The 18,436-nt window shown below is 40.0% G+C and overlaps 1 protein-coding gene across 2 annotated transcripts; it reads left to right on the top strand.

The window, feature by feature from the left end:
- The first annotated feature begins 1,238 nt into the window (after positions 1-1,238).
- Positions 1,239-15,423, top strand: LOC129741108 (annexin B10-like). 2 transcript variants are annotated; one of them, XR_008736435.1, is made up of 5 exons: positions 1,239-1,398; positions 1,518-1,694; positions 4,443-5,156; positions 5,222-5,483; positions 15,292-15,423. XR_008736435.1 is itself a non-coding variant. In XM_055732842.1 (4 exons), exons 1-4 carry the CDS (start codon positions 1,381-1,383, stop codon positions 5,276-5,278), a joined length of 966 nt encoding a protein of 321 aa, XP_055588817.1. In that variant the 5' UTR covers positions 1,239-1,380; the 3' UTR covers positions 5,279-5,577. The 2 variants fall into 2 exon arrangements, 1 of the variants encoding a protein (XP_055588817.1); XM_055732842.1 differs by lacking the exon at positions 15,292-15,423 and having other exon boundaries at positions 5,222-5,577.
- The last annotated feature ends 3,013 nt before the right edge of the window (positions 15,424-18,436 follow it).

Below are 18,436 nucleotides of genomic sequence, written 5' to 3'. Positions count from 1 at the left end.
AAAAACTATCTTAATCGGCGAAAAAATTTTCATGAATTTTTAGTTCCGGAAAAAAAACAAGGAATTTTGTCGGTTCAAATTTCGGCATTCTTGCAATCCGGGTCGTGATTTGATGAGTTTTTGATGGCTCCGGAAAGAAAGGAGACGATTCAAAGCATTATCAGATGTAGAGAAGTGATGATTTGAAGGGAATTTCAAAGTGACAGGTCGCGCCAGCATGACATACCAATGCAATGCAACGCAATCTTATTGGAACGTTGCGTTGCGTTGCGTTGCTAGTTGTTTCAGCATGACATCAGCCTTTGTTGTTGGGTTTCGCCCATATCACCAGAGGCAGCGCGTGAGTTTGATTTAGGATCGGGCTCGTCGGGTCGGATAGCGTGTCGCGTGGAACAGTAGAGTTGAAAATATGTATACGTAAAAACAAAGCCGGTTTACAACGGATGCTTAAAACCTTTAAACCGGTTCCAAGTGTTTTCTCCCGATACATATATGTCGCGCGCATAAAATGTAGCATGATGTGTAGTGCAACATACTACGTTATGTCGCATGGGTCGCATGCGATAAACGATGCGGCACCGATGCAATTGCACGCATACTAGCAGGAACAATTAGTGTTGCCAAACAGACAGATTTTGTCAGATTTTTATTATGGTAATTTGTAATTTATGTATTAAATTCTTCAAGAAGTGAAGACTTTTTTCAATTAATAATTTTATAATCAGTACCATGAAAAGGGAACAAAATAAGTTATGTTAGTATTAAATGATATTCCTCTTAATAAACTGAATTACCAATTTTCCTTGGATTTCCATCGATTTTCCTTGAAGAATTCCTTGGATTTCCATCGATGTATTAGCACGTATTAGTCATGTATCGATTCCGTAGCCGTGGCCATGGCCTCCCATCATCGAATTTACGGGTCGGAAACAACCACATTTTTGTTCTAGAAAAGACGGATATATGAATATAATTTTTCCACATAGTAGCATGTGAAACAGCTGGAAAATGGTTTGAATTTCGCCATCGGCATGCAAAAACCTAACCTATAGGTACAATGAAAAAAATGCCTTCGATTTGAAAATTCCCATGTTGGTAATCACCGTATTTACCTCTAACTTGAATCCCGAAATATTTATTATACCGATACCTGCTAAAGGCAGAGAATTTGGTGTAAAGATATTTTTATTCTAGAACTGTAGGTAGGGATTTCTTTGTGGCAGCACTGGTCAAAAAGCGTTAAATTTGGTGAGTGTTGGTTCAGTTCGGTCTCATTTTCATTCCAACATTTCAACTCAAAGTGAACAGTCAACCAACGATTTGTGTCCTAAACTAAAGAACTACTATTTTTCTGCGTATTTGAAAGCTCCCCGTTTTACCATGTCCTGGTACTACACCGTAAGTAGAATTGAATTCAATATCAATTTTTCATCAATCCAATATTGATTACGATGTGAAGCGATTTCTAATGACGTGCTTTTATCTGTTTTCCGTTTTACCCTGCTGCTGATCATTAGCCTCACCCAACCGTATTTGCTGCGGAAGAGTTTGACGCGTCGGTCGATGCGGCAGCCTTGCGGAAGGCCATGAAGGGTTTCGGCACCGATGAGCAGGCCATCATCGATATTCTCTGTGCTCGCAGCAACCAGCAGCGGCAAGAGATCTCGGAGGCGTTTACTCGCGACCTGGGCCGGGTTAGTATCAAATAGTTTTTTTCTAACGTCGATAGTTAGAGCGACGAGAGCTCTGCCCTAACGTTACGATTGTTATTGCAATTATATCTTTATTGAGTAGCGAACATTTTCAATGGTACATTCCAGGAAATAAGTTTGTGTTTATTTATTTTTGAAATTCTCAAAAATGCTATTTCCTAGAAATAATGATTGTTCTTAATAATATATGTACATATTTACCTTTTGCTTATTGTTAAGGTTCATTTAGTAAACTCATTGAACATTGCCTGAGCAAGTATCATTCAAAGTTAACATATTTTATTGATATCACGGTTTCTAAATACAGTTTAATTTCGAACTCGTCGGATGAAATATTTTCGATCGATAAAAATCTTTGGGTTCGTATTCGATTGAACAGAATTTGAACTACGGCAAATGAAACACTGTTTGTAGCTTCTTATTCACTTTCAACCGATCTGTTTGAAAGTTTGAGTATTGTTTATGCTCAACTTTTTTAAAATTGATTTTTTTTTCGTAAACTAGGGTAAAGTTTCGTTATAAATGAGATTTTGGTTAAATACCTACATAGTTGTTTGATTCGACTTCATAAAATTGATTGATCGCAAAAAAGATCAATAGCAAAATTTACGTATATCTTCGTTTTTATCGACAGGAATGTTAGACCGTTTTGAAGAATCAGATGCTCTATTACAATATGGTATTTCACCATGCAGTTCCGATTTGGTTTGCTGTGGCAGTTCGACGAAGGAAAGGGCTATAAAACTACATAATTGGAACTAGAAACCAGATAATTCAGGATACATGTATGGGTGTATCAGTGAGAAGTATAAATAAAAACGTATTTGGAAAAAAAATTGATTAATTGGTCTAGATCTTCCGAAATGTTGAACACCCCAAAAATCAGTTGGCGAATTCCGTTGAACTACTTTACTGCCGTTGGAAGCATAATTGTCACATGTTACAAAAAGGCAAAGCGAGAAAAACGCAATTAAAGTTTCACCAAAACATTTTGCTGTTGTCGCACAGTTTCGCAACTTTTGTTGAATTCTATGCCATAGATCTCTAAAGTATACTCCTATCATATGAGCCTCGATAAAATTTTTCGAAAATGAACTGTTTTTTCAATGAAAATCCTTGTGTGACATTTATGCCGCGAAATTCTATGAATAGTCGAAAAATGGACGCATATTTGTCACACCACGAACACTTTCTCAGTAGTTGTTTGGTTTGAATTTCGTGCGTGGCTCTTGTGTTCTATTCGTAAATGGAAGCTTAAATTGAAAAAAATTAGGTCTGAATCGGATTATTCGAAAGCGTACATTATTTGGTGACTAACATGAAGTGTTTAACGGGTTCGATCAATAAGACTGCTCGGGGAGCCAGCTCACTCACTGTACAGAAGGCAACATTTCTTCAACAAACTGTCAGCTGCCGTGCTGAAAATGTCGCAACCGCGATAAAAGCGATACCAGAAGATGACAATCAATCCGTTTGAAGTGAATACGGTCCTGGAACAAGTTCCGGATGAAGTAACTCTGGCGGCATACTTCGTAAACATTAAAAAACGGACATCTTCGGTATTTTGCAAGGTGCGTCAAAATAAAATTTCAAAGCAAAACCAAAGAAGAAATGGTCTGCTAAAACCACTGACAATCACTTATGGCCATCCTGGACAATTTTGGATTACAGTTCCACGACGCCGGAAGAGTAATATTTGACTAATGTTGTGAAGTGGGTTTCGTTTGCATGCACACTTCCAAGCGCCAGCAACGAACCCAAAGCAGTTCGCAGAGTTTTTCTTGCACATGCTGGGATGTCGCGAAAACAGTGACCCTCCCCCTCTTTTTATCTCCATGATCCCCTCCCGACTAACAAGGACACGTATGACAAGTTTGGTGAAAATCTATTTAGACGTTCCGAAGTTATAATACATTCATTTATTGAGTGTGACAAATATGCATCCAATCGTCTCGGTGTGACAGTTATGCGTCCATTTGTCCCAGTGTGACAAATTGACTTTGAATTTTTCTCGAAATTTCTAGAATAAACTGTATGTTTCGACAAAGAATTTCAATAATACGTATAAAATTATCACGATTGGCATCAAAAAGTAAAAAACGTCGAAATGTCACATGTGACAATTATGCGTCCAACGGCAGTTTAGCATATCTTGAAATCGTTTGTATCAACATTTCAATCAGGCGGTCTACGTTTCAAAATTAATTCTCAAATAAGAAGTTTGTTTGATGCAATCCTTAAAAAAGATGGTTAAGTTCACTTTGCTTACTTTAAAATGGTTGACGTAGAATTACATATTACGGCAACACACTAAAGGGCTGAAAATTGAAATTTACGAAGGGATCTCGTGCAACGAAATTCTTTTTAGAAGACATCAGAACTATAAGACATATGACGTCACCGTCAAACCAGCTCATCGTTGATTGGATCGACCCAAAATGGAAATAAATTTGCCTTGTTAGGTATAGGAGTAAGGGATTGTCGAAACATACCATTAGTTCAGTGACATCCTGTGTAACAATTGGATTTTGGATTCTTTGACAAGATACTTAAAACTCTCGGAATTTAAGCCTACCCCTTTTCTGATGCAGCAGAAACTTTTTAGACAGTGTTTTATGGATCCATTGATTCAATTCCAAAATTTGATATAATGCATTAACAAGAAGTGAAACAAGTTGATCAAAAATAACGCGTTCCTTTTACTGTTCACAAACATCTTCTCTCATATAGGACCTCATCGAGGATTTGAAATCGGAGCTGGGCGGCAAGTTTGAGGATGTCATCATTGGGCTCATGATGCCTCCGGAAAAGTACCTGTGCAAGCAACTGCATAAAGCCATGGACGGCATCGGTACCAACGAGAAAACGCTAATCGAGATACTGTGCTCGCTGAACAACGACCAGATCAAGACCGTTGTCAGTTGCTACGAGGAGATGTACAACCGTCCGTTGGCCGAGCATTTGTGCAGTGAAACGTCGGGCAGCTTTCGTCGTTTGCTAACCATGATTATCATTGGCTCCCGTGACCCGCAAGGGACTGTAGATCCGGAGCTGGCCACCGAACAGGCCAACCAGTTGTACAACGCTGGCGAGGGCAAGCTGGGAACGGATGAGGAAGTGTTTTACAAAATAATGGCCCACGCTAGCTACGATCAACTAGAGCGGGTTTTCGACGAATACAAAAACCTTACCGGACGTACCATTGAGCAAGCTTTGAAAGCCGAACTAAGCGGAGAGATGTACGATGCTCTCAGTGCCATCGTCGAATGTGTACAAATGGCGCCACATTTCTTTGCTAAACGCCTTCACAAAGCAATGGACGGCTTGGGAACGGACGATGCCACGTTGATTCGGATCATTATTGGACGGTCTGAAATCGATTTACAAAACATTAAGGACGAATTCGAGCAAATGTACAACAAGTCGCTGCACAGCGTTGTCAAGGTCAGCTGGTACCTATTTAGATTATGAATGACTCAGGAATATTAAAATATTTTTTTCTATTGTAGGACGAAACATCCGGCGACTACAAGCGTGCTTTATTGGCAATTATTGGGCACGCATAAATGTATTCTAACTTATGTTTTTTAGAATTTCGAATCTCTACATTATGTATAAGTGATTGGGTAACTCAAAAATTATTGAATAATCTGCCAAATGAGAACAATTCTCGAGAATCGGATGCCTTCAAGTGGCTTAGTGTTGTATCGTTTTGCGTGAAATTTATATGTGGTACCAGTTTTTGGATGCATATTCGTCCATTACTCAAAGGTAAGTACTAACAATTTATCATTGGTCATTATTGAATGTTGAAATGTATGACGTAGCAGAAAAAAGCTGTCGTTACTAACCCAATGCTGACGTACTTGGAGTTGTACACTTTATTGCTTCGAAAATGCCTTCAGTTTTGTCTTACTTGACGTGTACAGTGAGCTGAGAGATGCATGATGACACGTGTCTTCTTCGAGTACAGGTGCACCCCAGGAGTCTTTTTGTTGCAACGAGGAATACCTATGAGTGACAAATGTATCACACACATGTAGTCTCCCTCCATGCAACCCATGCAACATTTTTGTAAATTTCGTTTTGCTGCGCCTGCCCGATAGGAAATACACCCTACTATTCACCATACTTAGTCGGCTCGCGTAGGGAGCGTTGGTCGATTTTTGTTCATACTAATCGGCCTGTTGTTACATCGCCACTATGGTAGTTTTTGCTGGGCATCAGACGGTTTCGTAGGCCTATCAAATAGGGTGATGTGTAGCATGAATGTGTAGGAACCTACTAAATCGCCTGATTCGTAGGGCGATAAGGTAGAAAAGATATTCGACGTTCGGCTATTTAATAGGAGTATCAAACGAGCTATTTAGTATTAACCACACGACTAAAAAGGTTTATTAGTCACAAGTTCTAGTAAAAAAAACCTACGAAGCCATATTTAATATCAGTAGGGGAGAGTGGGGTATCGTGGGCCATGGGGAAACGTGGGCCACTTTTAATATCTCAGATGTGTGTTGAGATAAAAATCTCAAACCAACTGTCATCGTCGTCGCTTTGCGTGAGCATATATTCCTATATGTTGTTGATTTAAATACGCATCATATGCTTCTTTTATTTATCAAGCTAAAAAAAGGTAGAAAAATTTACTTACATAATTAAAAAAACACCCGCTTATTTCATCGATGGGGAACCTAAAGTGCATAACAAAAATATGCTCATACGCTTATGATCTTAGTTTTGTCATGATCTTTCACATGGAAAAGGAATTTTTGATGAAACATCAATAAGTCACACAAACGCAACCAATTTGCAAATCATAGCTTGTGGGGAATCGTGGGCCACACATCTTGAATCACCTATATTTTTATGTTTTTATACACATTCAGAACTTTAAATAGGTTTAACCTATCTGTAAAGTTTTCTTATGCCAAATGAAGAGTTATGAAAAATATTTTGTCCATCCTATATAAGAAATTATGCAAAACGTTCGCGAGCCAGGTTTTGGAATCTATGCACAGCTCTCTTTTTTATTTCATCATCTGAAATCGCTATGAAATAACGAAATGAATAAGGATATCACAGTTTTGGGTTAACTCATAAACTTTGCATGTTATTTGGTCAATTTGGAATTGGTGGCCCACGATTCCCCACCATTTTTCAAAATCCAAAAAATATTGCTTTTTTTCAAACAGTCAAAATTTGGGAAAAATAACTTATTAAAATTTTTAAAAAATACCTTATGATACCTTGAAAATGTAGAAAACCATACCATTTTTTATTTTCATTTTATCTTTTATGATAAAGAATTTATGGAACAACGAAAAAAAGTGGCCCATAATTCCCCACTCTCCCATATTAATTTGTGTACCAATTGATTTTTCTTCCTATTAAATAGCAGAATTGATTAACCACAAAAATCGATTGTTTTTCTACCACCCTACGCATATAGCCGGAATGATTGACCGCAAAATAGAACCACCCGACTAAAAAGGTTTATTTGTCACATGATCTAGTAAAATAAACCTACGAAGTAATATTTAACAGCAGTATTCATTACTGTACCCAGTTTAACAATTTCATGACTCTATGAATCCCAAATAAATAGGAGCATTGGTATTCGTATTTAATGTATAAATTGTACTAAATAGGGCGATTAATTTATGTACGTGGTTAATTTTCGCACCTATTCGCGGAGAAGCTTGCCATTCAAGCACTGCAAAACTCAAACGATCTACCAAGATTTCCATAAACTGTAGACTCAACAACAGCTCGCACTGGAAGGCAAAAATCCGTTCCAGCTCTTCCAGACAACCGGTACAAACGGATTTCGGGAGCTGAATGTTTTTCTATTGAAATAAGATGAACACAATCAAACTTATTTCCAAAACAAATTTGGTTCATAAACTCATCTCCGGCATCGGGAAGGTAAATTCATCCAGAAACTGACCCACGGTGAGGGCGGCGGAATTCGTTAGCGATGTCTCCATCGGAATCATGAACACCTTCTATTACGGCTTCAGGCATGTCCGGCAAACGTCCGGGAACTTGGTCAGGTTGAACGTCGTCATTACTCCAACGACCGCTGATGAGCATCGACGGCCTCGTGCTTCCGTGGCTTCCGTGCTGTCGTGGGCCAAGTTTTCCCTTCGGTGAACTCCATCACACAACAGATGTCAAAAACTAGTTCAGTTATGAACCATTTCATACTCAATAGGCTTACAGTTTGCCAACTTAATAGAGCCTTACGAAAACCTACTAAATTTAACGATCCGGCCCGATAAAGTCGATCAACTTATTGTTCTATCAAATCATGTCATTGTGTGAGCCTACCTACTCATCAGCCGATTTAATAAATATGGCACCTATTTCATATTCAAACGTATCCCGATTAATCGGCAAACTAAATAGGGTCATTGATTTAGTAGGGTGTTGCGTAGCCAGACTAAATCGTATCACTACTAAATATAGTCTCAACAAAATTTTTTTTAAATATTGGATCCTATACTCCTGTTAAGAGTATCAAGATTATGATTACATCCCAAACCGATTCGTCTCGCATCACTTACCACAGCCAGACGTGTTTTTTTTTTCTCTATCTCTTGCGGTGTGATAAAAGTGCAATAGTGCAAAAAAAGTGTTTTACCAGTGCCTCTTGCATCCGTTGGGGATGCTATCAATCCGGACTTAAGTGCCGTAATCGGTAGCGAAACCCCAGAACAGGTGTGAATAGTGAATCACCGGTTGTTCGGTTGAAGTCATTCGGCCTTGCTGTTGTGTGTCGTCTTCAACAAAACAAAGTTGAAACAAAAGGACCACGTTTTTTGGATCAACAGCAGACTGGTACACACACGGTGTGCCTAAATAAGTATTTTTTTCCAAAAAAAAAGTTTTTTTTTTTGGTTTTTTATTCTCTTTTCTTTTACCTTTTTCTTGGTTTTTCGGTTTCCTTTCTTTACCACTTCGTTGTATATAGTTATTTAATTATTATTAATATTATTAATTTTATATTTTTAAGTATATATATTTTTTTTTAATACTTTTTTTTGTATTTTACATTTTATCAAAACTATTTTCATAAGGTTTTGTTCTCCTCTTGCCCATTAGCTCGGAAGTCTCCGTCTAATGGATGACGACGGCGAGGGAGGAAAAGATCCTCCCATCCAAGAGGAAACTGCATCCGAGGAAAACTCTTCTGACGAGATAGACCTCCATATCCAACCGAATGTTCCCATGTACATTTCGGATACTGAAAATAACCCTTCTCCTTCCCCTTCCCCTCAACCATGTGGCTTATCGATTTCACCGATTGCCTTCACATTCGGCAACCATTCCTCAACCTCAAGTGTTTCGCCTCCAATATTAAACTCACCTCAAACAAAAGCTCCCCTTTTAGAGTTGCCTAAACCGCCCCCTCGTCGTCGGGTTTACCAACCTGAATCGACGGGACCTTGGGTGGTTTACATCCGGTCCAAACCGAATGGGAAATCACCCAATGTGATTTCAATTGCACGGGACCTTGATCGATCTTACCCTTCCGTAATAAGCTACCAGCCTATGAGACCGCACAAGATGCGCATTGTTGTTGGTAGCTTGAAGGAAGCAAATGCCATTGCTCGTGACCCGAAGTTTACGATCGAGTATCGCGTTTACGTTCCCGCTCGTGACGTGGAAATCGACGGAGTGGTAACGGAAGAGGGTTTGACCGTCGATGATCTGGTGAAGTCCGGGGTTGGCCGATTCAAAGACCCTGGCCTTCCCACGGTCAAGGTGCTGGACGCGCGTCAGCTAAAATCGGCACAAGGCGAGGGGGAAGAAAGAACTTTTTCCCTGTCGAACTCTTTTCGAGTTACCTTTTCCGGCACTGCACTTCCTGATTACGTTGCGATCGGGAAGGTTCGTCTACCTGTGAGACTTTATGTGCCTTCGGTCATGTTCTGCCAGAAGTGCAAGCAGTTGGATCATACGGCCGCCTACTGTTGCAATCAGGCACGCTGCTCTAAGTGCGGGGAGAAACATGAGGAAGCTTCGTGTACAATACAAGCAGCAAGCAGGTGTTTGTATTGCACTGGTGAAGCATCTCATGCTCTCTCAGCGTGTCCAAAGTACATATCGCGCCGGGAAAAAATCAAGGCTTCTTTGAAAACTCGCTCTCAAAAATCATACAGAGACATGCTGATGAAGTCTTTGCCAATCGTCTCAGAAAACCAGTTTGGCCTTCTAAGTGACTATGAGTCCGAAGGGGAGGATCCATGTGAAGGAACATCAACTGGGCCATTTGTTAAAAATAATGTTTCACAGGCTACAAAAAGGAAACGTACAACTAACAAACTAAAAGAAATCCTCAAAGTGGAAATAGTAATTCTTCCCCTCCTATTCAGAATCCTCCGGGTTTTAATCCGTCCCCGAAGGACTTCCCTCCACTTTCTGGGAAATCAAAACCCCAGGCTTCCCTTCAGAATTCAGGCCCATCAGTAGTTAACAGGAATGCAACAATTCCCAGAGAAACTGCATCTGAGCCATCGTCGAATGGTTTTCCCAGCTTTTCGGCTGATGGTAAGATGAAATTCTCGGAAATTGTTGCGTTCATCCTGGACTTTTTCAGCGTACCTGCAGGATGGAGGACTATGATCAATATTTTTGTACCCCTTTTGAGAGAAATTTTAAAAAAGAAAGCTCTCACCATGACCCTCATTTCAGAAACAATTTCTCTTGATGGCTAATTCATTCAATGAGGGAAGAGAAATAGTTTCTGTATTACAATGGAACTGCAGAAGTATTCTACCAAAATTAGACTCTTTTCAAGCTTTGGTACACAATTTGAATTGTGATGTGTTCGCCTTATGCGAAACTTGGCTTTCTCCTAACGTAGATTTCAACTTCCACAGCCACAACATAATTCGCCTGGACCGTGATGGTCAAAGAGGGGGTGGTGTTCTTTTGGGGATCAAGAAATGCCACTCTTTCTATCGTATTCCACTACAACCATCTCCAGGTATTGAAGTCGTTAGTTGCCAAGCTAGAATAAAAGGTCAAGACCTTTGTCTAGCCTCGGTTTATATTCCGCCAAATTCAAGCGTGAGCCGGAACCAATTGGCGAATATCATTTCACTTCTCCCAGAACCCCGGCTTGTTCTGGGAGATTTTAACTCCCATGGCGTGGGCTGGGGTAGCTCACGTGATGATGAACGTGCTAACATTATTTATGAGCTGTGCGACGACTTCAACATGACTGTCTTAAACAATGGGGAAGTGACTCGAATTAATGGATCCCAATCACAGCATAGTATTTTAGACCTTTCTTTAGCTTCTTCCTCTCTGAGCTTGGATTGTACATGGAAGGTAATCCAAGACCCTCAGGGAAGCGATCATTTGCCTATCAATATTTCTATCATCAGTGGTCGTAGTCCACCCGAAGAAATCAATATTCCTTATGACCTCACAAGGAATATAGATTGGAAAAAGTATGCATCGGGTGTCATTGAAGCCATCGACTCAACGGACGAACTGCCTCCGGAGGCAGAGTACAGCTTCATTTCCGGGACAATTGTGAACTGCGCAATCGGGGCACAGGTCAGACGAAATATGAATTCGACGATACAAAAACGGCCTCCCACTCCGTGGTGGGATGGAGACTGCTCACGTGCGCGAGGAGAAAAGTGCAAGGCGTTTGTCGAGTTTCGCAGAACCGGATTGCCAGAGAAGTTCCAACGTTACTTGGCCTTGGAACGCAAGTTCAAGAACTTGATCAGGGGCAAGAAACGTGGGTACTGGCGGCGATTTGTGGATGGGTTATCTCGAGAAACGTCTCTGCACACGCTTTGGAGAACAGCACGAAACATGCGAAATCACACACCTTCGAACGAAAGTGAGGGAAGCTCGAGTCGATGGCTGATACAGTTCGCGAAAAAGGTCTGCCCGGACGCAGCACCAGCTCAGAAAAACTATCGGGATACAGAGAATAGTTCCGAAACGGAGGATAAATTCTCGATGGTCGAACTTTCACTTGCGCTCTGGTCTTGCAACAATTCAGCTCCCGGACTGGATAGAATCAAATTCAACTTGTTGAAGAATCTGCCAGATACCGCTAAAAAACGCTTGTTGAATTTATTCAATAAGTGTTTGGAACTGAACATTGTTCCGCATGACTGGAGACAAGTGAAAGTCATCGCCATCCAAAAACCGGGAAAACCAGCTTCTGAGTACAATTCGTATAGGCCGATTGCAATGCTCTCGTGTCTCCGGAAATTGCTCGAAAAAATGATTCTCTTTCGGCTGGATAAATGGGTTGAATCAAACAGCCTGTTGTCAAGTACACAATTTGGATTCCGTAGAGGCAAGGGTACGAACGACTGTCTAGCATTACTTTCATCAGACATTCAATTGGCGTTTGCCCAAAAAGAGCAGATGGGGGCAGTATTTCTGGACATCAAAGGGGCATTCGATTCGGTGTCCATAGAAGTGCTATCAAGTAATCTTAACTCTTGCGGACTTTCACCAATATTGAACAATTTTCTATACAACCTGTTGTCTGAAAAAATCATGCATTTTAGTCATGGAGAAACCAACGTTGAACGCATTAGTTACATGGGTCTACCCCAAGGCTCATGTTTAAGCCCCCTGCTATACAACTTTTATATCCGAGAAATCGATGCTTGTATCGCACAAAATTGCACGCTACACACTTAATCTTTTCGCCTGTGGTCGGAACGATTTCGTCCTGTATTTTCAACAGCTGAAATTACAGGACGATTTCAGGACAGAAAAACAGCTCAGGAAAACAACTGTCAAAATCACCTGTAGACTCTGAACGATGTTTTCCTGTAATTTGCAGGGAATTTCGAAACAGTTCTGGGAGCTCGAAACAGCAATTTCCTGAGATTTGTAGTGAATTAAGGAATCCTTTCCCCTTGTATATTTTCTGTTTTTAAAAATAATTCCAATGCAATGTTTGAATGAAAAAAAAACTTAGTTAAATCAAACAATTGAAATTTATTTCCAAATATTTTAACCAATATATTTTTTAATTTATTCATTTATAACTTTTGGCATTGTCGACAATTTTGAACTATCACAACACAACATGCCCGCTGGGACTGTTCTCCTGTAAATAAAAAAAAAACAAATTGTTACGTTTTAGGCCAGACACTGGCGAATCCTTGAGTTCCGTGTCCAGCAACTGAATCTAGGTTAATCAGTCAACCATGGACCAAGATCCTGAACCAGGTAGAAGGAATTTGGCACCCGATCGAATCAGCTTACCAGTCATGTGAAGTTTCCGTTTGAGGTTTCCGGTAGAGCTGGAACTTGGAGCTTGGAACCGGTCGCACGAAGGCACTATCTGAATTTGATCCGCTGGCCTCACCTATATTTTCACGATTTTCACTTCCCTAATTTTTCGAACTGCTGAACAAAACTTTAACTCTGCACGAGTACCGACCAACAAACGAAAACTGCAAAAAAAATGACGAGTCAAAATGTTTCGCGGATTTTGCCCAATGCACTGCTGAAAGCGACAGAAAACAAACGTGTTGTTTTTTTATACAGGAGAGCAAGAGACAGAAAATTTGACAAGAATTGGGCCTCCCGTGTTTCCGGCGTACACTACCCTGAATTCACGGGGATACTTTGAGTTCCTGTGCTCTCGTAGCAAGTTTGTCTCCGATTTCAGGAGACATGAAGCGTCCCGACATCCGGGTGAGCTCCCATTCGAACTTCGTTTGAATTGAGCAGTTTTTCTGTGATATGGAGAATCATGGTCCCGAGCGTGATAAAGGCAATCTTAGTGTGTACGACAGCTTGCGGATGACTGTGTTGTTCATATCACAGGTAAAAAAGGCACTCAAATTAAACCTCCGTTACAAGAAACTCTAAATAATTTATCACATTGGGCCAGGAATCTAGGCATCGAGTTTTCGCCTAGTAAAACCGAGTTAGTAGTTTTTTCAAGGAAGCATTCCCCACCTCAAATAGAGCTCCTTATGATGGGTAGAACTCTAACTCAATCTCTTAGTTTTAAATATTTGGGTGTCTGGTTCGACTCTAAATGCCTCTGGGGAAAACATATTAGGTACTTGACACAAAAATGCCAAAAGAGAATCAATTTTCTTCGAACGATTACTGGAACCTGGTGGGGTGCTCATCCAAAGGACCTCATCAGGTTATACCAAACAACGATACTGTCGGTCATAGAATACGGAAGCTTTTGCTTTGAGTCAGCCGCGGATACCCACTTGATTAAACTAGAACGAATACAGTATCGTTGTTTGCGTATTGCCATGGGTTGTATGCAGTCGACACATACGATGTGTCTCGAAGTACTGGCGGGAGTAATGCCGTTGAAAAATCGGTTCTTCGATTTATCGCTACGTTTCCTAATTCGAAGTGTTACTATGAATCCTTTGGTGATAGAAAATTTGAAAAGGCTTATGAATATTAATTCGCAAGTAAAATATGTAAATAATTATAAAACTTTTAGTCAATTAGAAATAAATCCTTCTTTATTAAATTCGGACACGAGTCACTTTTACCCGAGTAGCAGTTCCTTGATAAGATTCGATCTGTCCATGACCGCTGACATCCGTGGAATACCAGATCACGTCCGACCCAACATTATTCCTTCAATCTTTGCTTCAAAAGTACGTGAAATTGATCCTTTAAAAATGTTCTTTACTGATGGTTCTAGAATCGACAACGCGACTGGCTTCGCAGTGTATAATGAGGGCTTTGAAGCTTCGTTCAAGCTTCGAGAGCCATGCTCCGTTTACACTGCTGAGCTAGCCGCTATTTACTGCACCTTGGAACACATTCGCACACTGCCCGTAGACCACTATTTCATCTATTCGGATAGTCTCAGCTCCGTTGAGGCAATTCGATCGATGAAACTGATGAAGCGCTCTTCCCATTTCTTGCTGGAAATTTCAGGGTTATTGGGCGCTTTGATCGAAAATTCGTATAGGATTACCTTAGCTTGGATCCCGTCTCATTGTCTTATACAAGGCAATGAGAAGGCGGACTCATTGGCTAAGGTGGGCGCGTTACAAGGTGAAATCTTTGAGAGGATTATAACTTACAATGAATATTTTTCAATACCTCGCACTTTAGCGATTAACGCTTGGCAGTCTAGCTGGGATGATGGCACAAAGGGACGTTGGCTCCATATGATTATCCCTAAGGTTCCGACGAAGGCATGGTTTAAGCATTTCAACATGAGTCGCGATTTCATTCGCGTGGTTTCTCGGCTCATGTCAAATCACTGCCGGCTTGACGCGCATTTGTTTCGTATACAACTAGTTACAAGCAATGTTTGTGTTTGTGGGGATGGCTACCACGACATTGATCATGTTGTGTGGACGTGTGAACGGTTTGATCGATCGAGGGCTTGGCTACTGGATACCCTTAGGGCCCGACGTAAACCACCCGATGTTCCAATTCGAGACATCTTGGCAAACCTTGATCTTGAATATTTGTACCCTATCTACAAATATCTTAAAATGTCTGACTTGGTCGTTTAGTCGTCCTTCCTTCGTAACTTTTCCCCTGTATATGTACCCTATTAATTTTCATTTCATCTATTCAATAGAGCAACTTACTATCCAATGGGTTCCACAAACTCCACCAGAAGTCTGGCCAAGAAGATGACCATCTGGAGTAGCTACCGCATCCACAGCTACAGGAAGCCACCACCGAGCCCAGATGGAGAAACCCTTTTCAATAATTAACCCTAAATGCTCCCCTTCCCTCCCCCGAATTAGAATACAACTAACAGTTGAGTCGCCGCGACTATTACGCCCCCCCCTTCTACTAACATAGATTAATAAAGTGATACACTCGGCAAATTGAAGCTTTATAAGTAAAATGCCTTAATAAACAAACCTATGATTAAAAAAAAAAATTATGATTACAATACTATATAGGAAAAAAAATTACAACATATTCGAGTGGCAAACGGAATCATTATGTGTTATTTTTCACTCAATTTCTAAAGTGTTTTATATTGCCGGGCACAACCAATTAATAGATCAAAGTTCTCAACAATGGCACAAAAACTTAGGAACCGAATTTGAAAGTTGCTCAGAAAAGCACAAATTTTGCCACGTTTTTTTTTCTTGCACGGTTTTTTAACACTGTTTTCGGGAATTTGCACGGTTTTTATGTGGTTTTCGGAATTAACACGGTCTCTGAGAGGAAACTTTCGAAATCCATTTTAATGGAAAACAAGTTGGAAGAATCTTAGCTCAAAGGTTTGGAAGGTGAGACCTTAGACGAAAGGCTTGAGAATTGAAACCCGAGACCTGAGTCCATAGACAAGAGACATGAGGCCTTGGACTTGAGACATGACAGATGAGACGTGAAAGTTTGAACCTGAGACATCAGTCAGCATTTTATAGTTAAGTGAAGCCGCCATCTCTAAATTCAAGATGGCGTAAATTGCAAAATTTGACTTATATTCGTTGAACTTCGTTCGTTCGTTCATTCATCCAATACCCATATTTGAGGGTGGGGAATGGAGGTTCATTTGATATTCAAGGTGTGTTCAACAGAACTCAATCGAAATCAATTGAAATGGATTGACAGTTGATCAGCTGTTTTTCCAATTGACTTCGATCGATTTCTATCAAGCCGTTAATTGAACAGCCACTCACTAATACTAACGCGCTGTGTTGTTGGCATTTTCTTATTCAGCAGTGCGCTTCGAGATTTCGGGATCCTTTAAGCATAATAAAAAAAACTTTTAAGCAATCAACTCAAATCAATACCCACGGCATTTTTCACCGTATTTTTGAGAATTTCAGACGCGTGCGTTTTCTTCGAAGTCTCTGTTGTCCTCGTTATTTTTAAAATGGATAGCAACAAAATGTCGGATAAAAACTTGGTAAGTAAATCTCATCAATTTGTTCATACATCAGGGAAAGTGGCAAAGCAATTGGTAGCCAGTCAAAATTTAATAAACAAATTGGATCAGCTCGAACCCCGTTCCCTGGATCCAACACTAACAGGTATTTTCTCTTTTTTTTTAGTACAAAAACGACCCTGGACATGACATCCTTCGAAGTCTACCTGCGCGACCCTCATCCAAAACAAGACGTTTTAAGGCAGAGAAGAATGAATCCAGAAGCTGTTGATGGAAATATACGGAAGCTCCACTCTGGCAGGATTAAATCTATAGGTGGAAATAGAAAGCTCCGAGGAATAACAATGCGAATATCGTCTCTTCCGTGTCAACAACACCATACTCCATGGGAATATCGTGATAAAAATAAATTTCTTTCATTGTTGCAAAATATGTAACATTTATTTATTATTATTTTAAACTTATTTCTTAAAATTTCACCATTGCTTCGGCGCAGCACTGCACTGAAAGATGCTACTGACACCGCATCACTGACACAGCACCGCCAATGCCACATCGACCGACACCACTTTCACTAGCACCTGTGCAGTCCAGCCAGACACCATTCCAAAACGATTTCGATTGGTTTCGATCGATTCCGATTGGCTTTATTGAACGTCAATTGGATTAGTTTCGACCAAAACATTGGCTGAGTGAACAACCATTTACCAATCGAAATCGATTGAAACCAATTTCAATTGGCTATTGAACGGGCCTTCAGTTGTTTACACGCTCATTTTTTTCTAACCATTTTTTACTTTTTTTCAACCATTTTATGATATTTCTCGAAGAACTTCGAAAATTGTTGTTTTTTAACCAAGATCAATTGTTGAATTTTACCCATTTCATGAGTTCCAAACGAAATCGCAGAAAATGGTTAAATTCAACGAAGAAAAAGTTTTGCGGCCATTGTTTTCCATACTATCGAAAGTGTTGGCACATTTGCCAGCGCATCAAATATTCGGTTTTGATCATTTTACGGCTTCTCGATCTGCCCCCGTATGCCGAACAAATTCACAATCGAGGAACTGGAAGAAGAACCGAGTGGCCATCAGATCCGGCGGAACAAATTTGAATACCGGTAAGGAAAAAATAAATTCCAATAACATAACCCTGAATATCAGTTTTTTAACCTGTAGAAGGTGTGGTAGATATGTCATGGGGAGAAGATTTGTATTGAACAAAGCAATAAAAAAAAGTAATAGTACAGGAGCAGTAATTAAAAAGACCAGCCTTCTATCAGTAGATTTAAATTGTTCTGAAAAATTTGGCATTAATGTTCTGTGAAAACGGAGAAATTATTCGCTCGATGTTTAAAACCATAAAAAAAATGTAAGATGATTTAAAAGTATACTATACATGATTACGAAGTTGAGAGCGTGTGTTTGTCTAAGTGTTCATGTTGTACGGATGAACTACTTGGAAGGATGAGTTACTTGAAGAAGAATGAATGAACAAAAGAGATTGGCGAATGAATGAGTTTTGATGGTCATTCTGTATTCCAAATTTCTGGAGTAAAGATGTGTCCGGTATTAGGTACATATGGGATTTCGAGTGATGTTGGTGTTGCGGCAGATTTGAAAAATAGAAGGTACAACAAGCAAAGAAAGAGGTATGTCGAATGAGAGTTACTACAATTGTATCATCTTACATTTTTTTTATGGTTTTAAACACCGAGCGAATAATTTCTCCGTTTTCACAGAACATTAATGCCAAATTTTTCAGAACAATTTAAATCTACTGATAGAAGGCTGGTCTTTTTAATTACTGTTCCTGTACTATTACTTTTTTTTTATTGCTTTGTTCAATACAAATCTTCTCCCCATGACATATC

This window comes from Uranotaenia lowii, chromosome 1 (assembly GCF_029784155.1).
Source record: "Uranotaenia lowii strain MFRU-FL chromosome 1, ASM2978415v1, whole genome shotgun sequence".
In the NCBI taxonomy this organism is placed as follows: Eukaryota; Metazoa; Arthropoda; class Insecta; order Diptera; family Culicidae; genus Uranotaenia; species Uranotaenia lowii.
The sequence above is the reverse complement of the archived record's forward strand: the minus strand, read 5'-3'. Positions and strand labels throughout refer to the sequence as shown.

Bases quoted from the DNA above. Each gene is read 5' to 3' on its own strand.
- LOC129741108 (XM_055732842.1), top strand. The intron at 1,695-4,442 runs GTTAGTATCAAA...TCTCTCATATAG, and splicing joins TTACTCGCGACCTGGGCCGG to GACCTCATCGAGGATTTGAA. The intron at 5,157-5,221 runs GTCAGCTGGTAC...TTTCTATTGTAG, and splicing joins CGCTGCACAGCGTTGTCAAG to GACGAAACATCCGGCGACTA.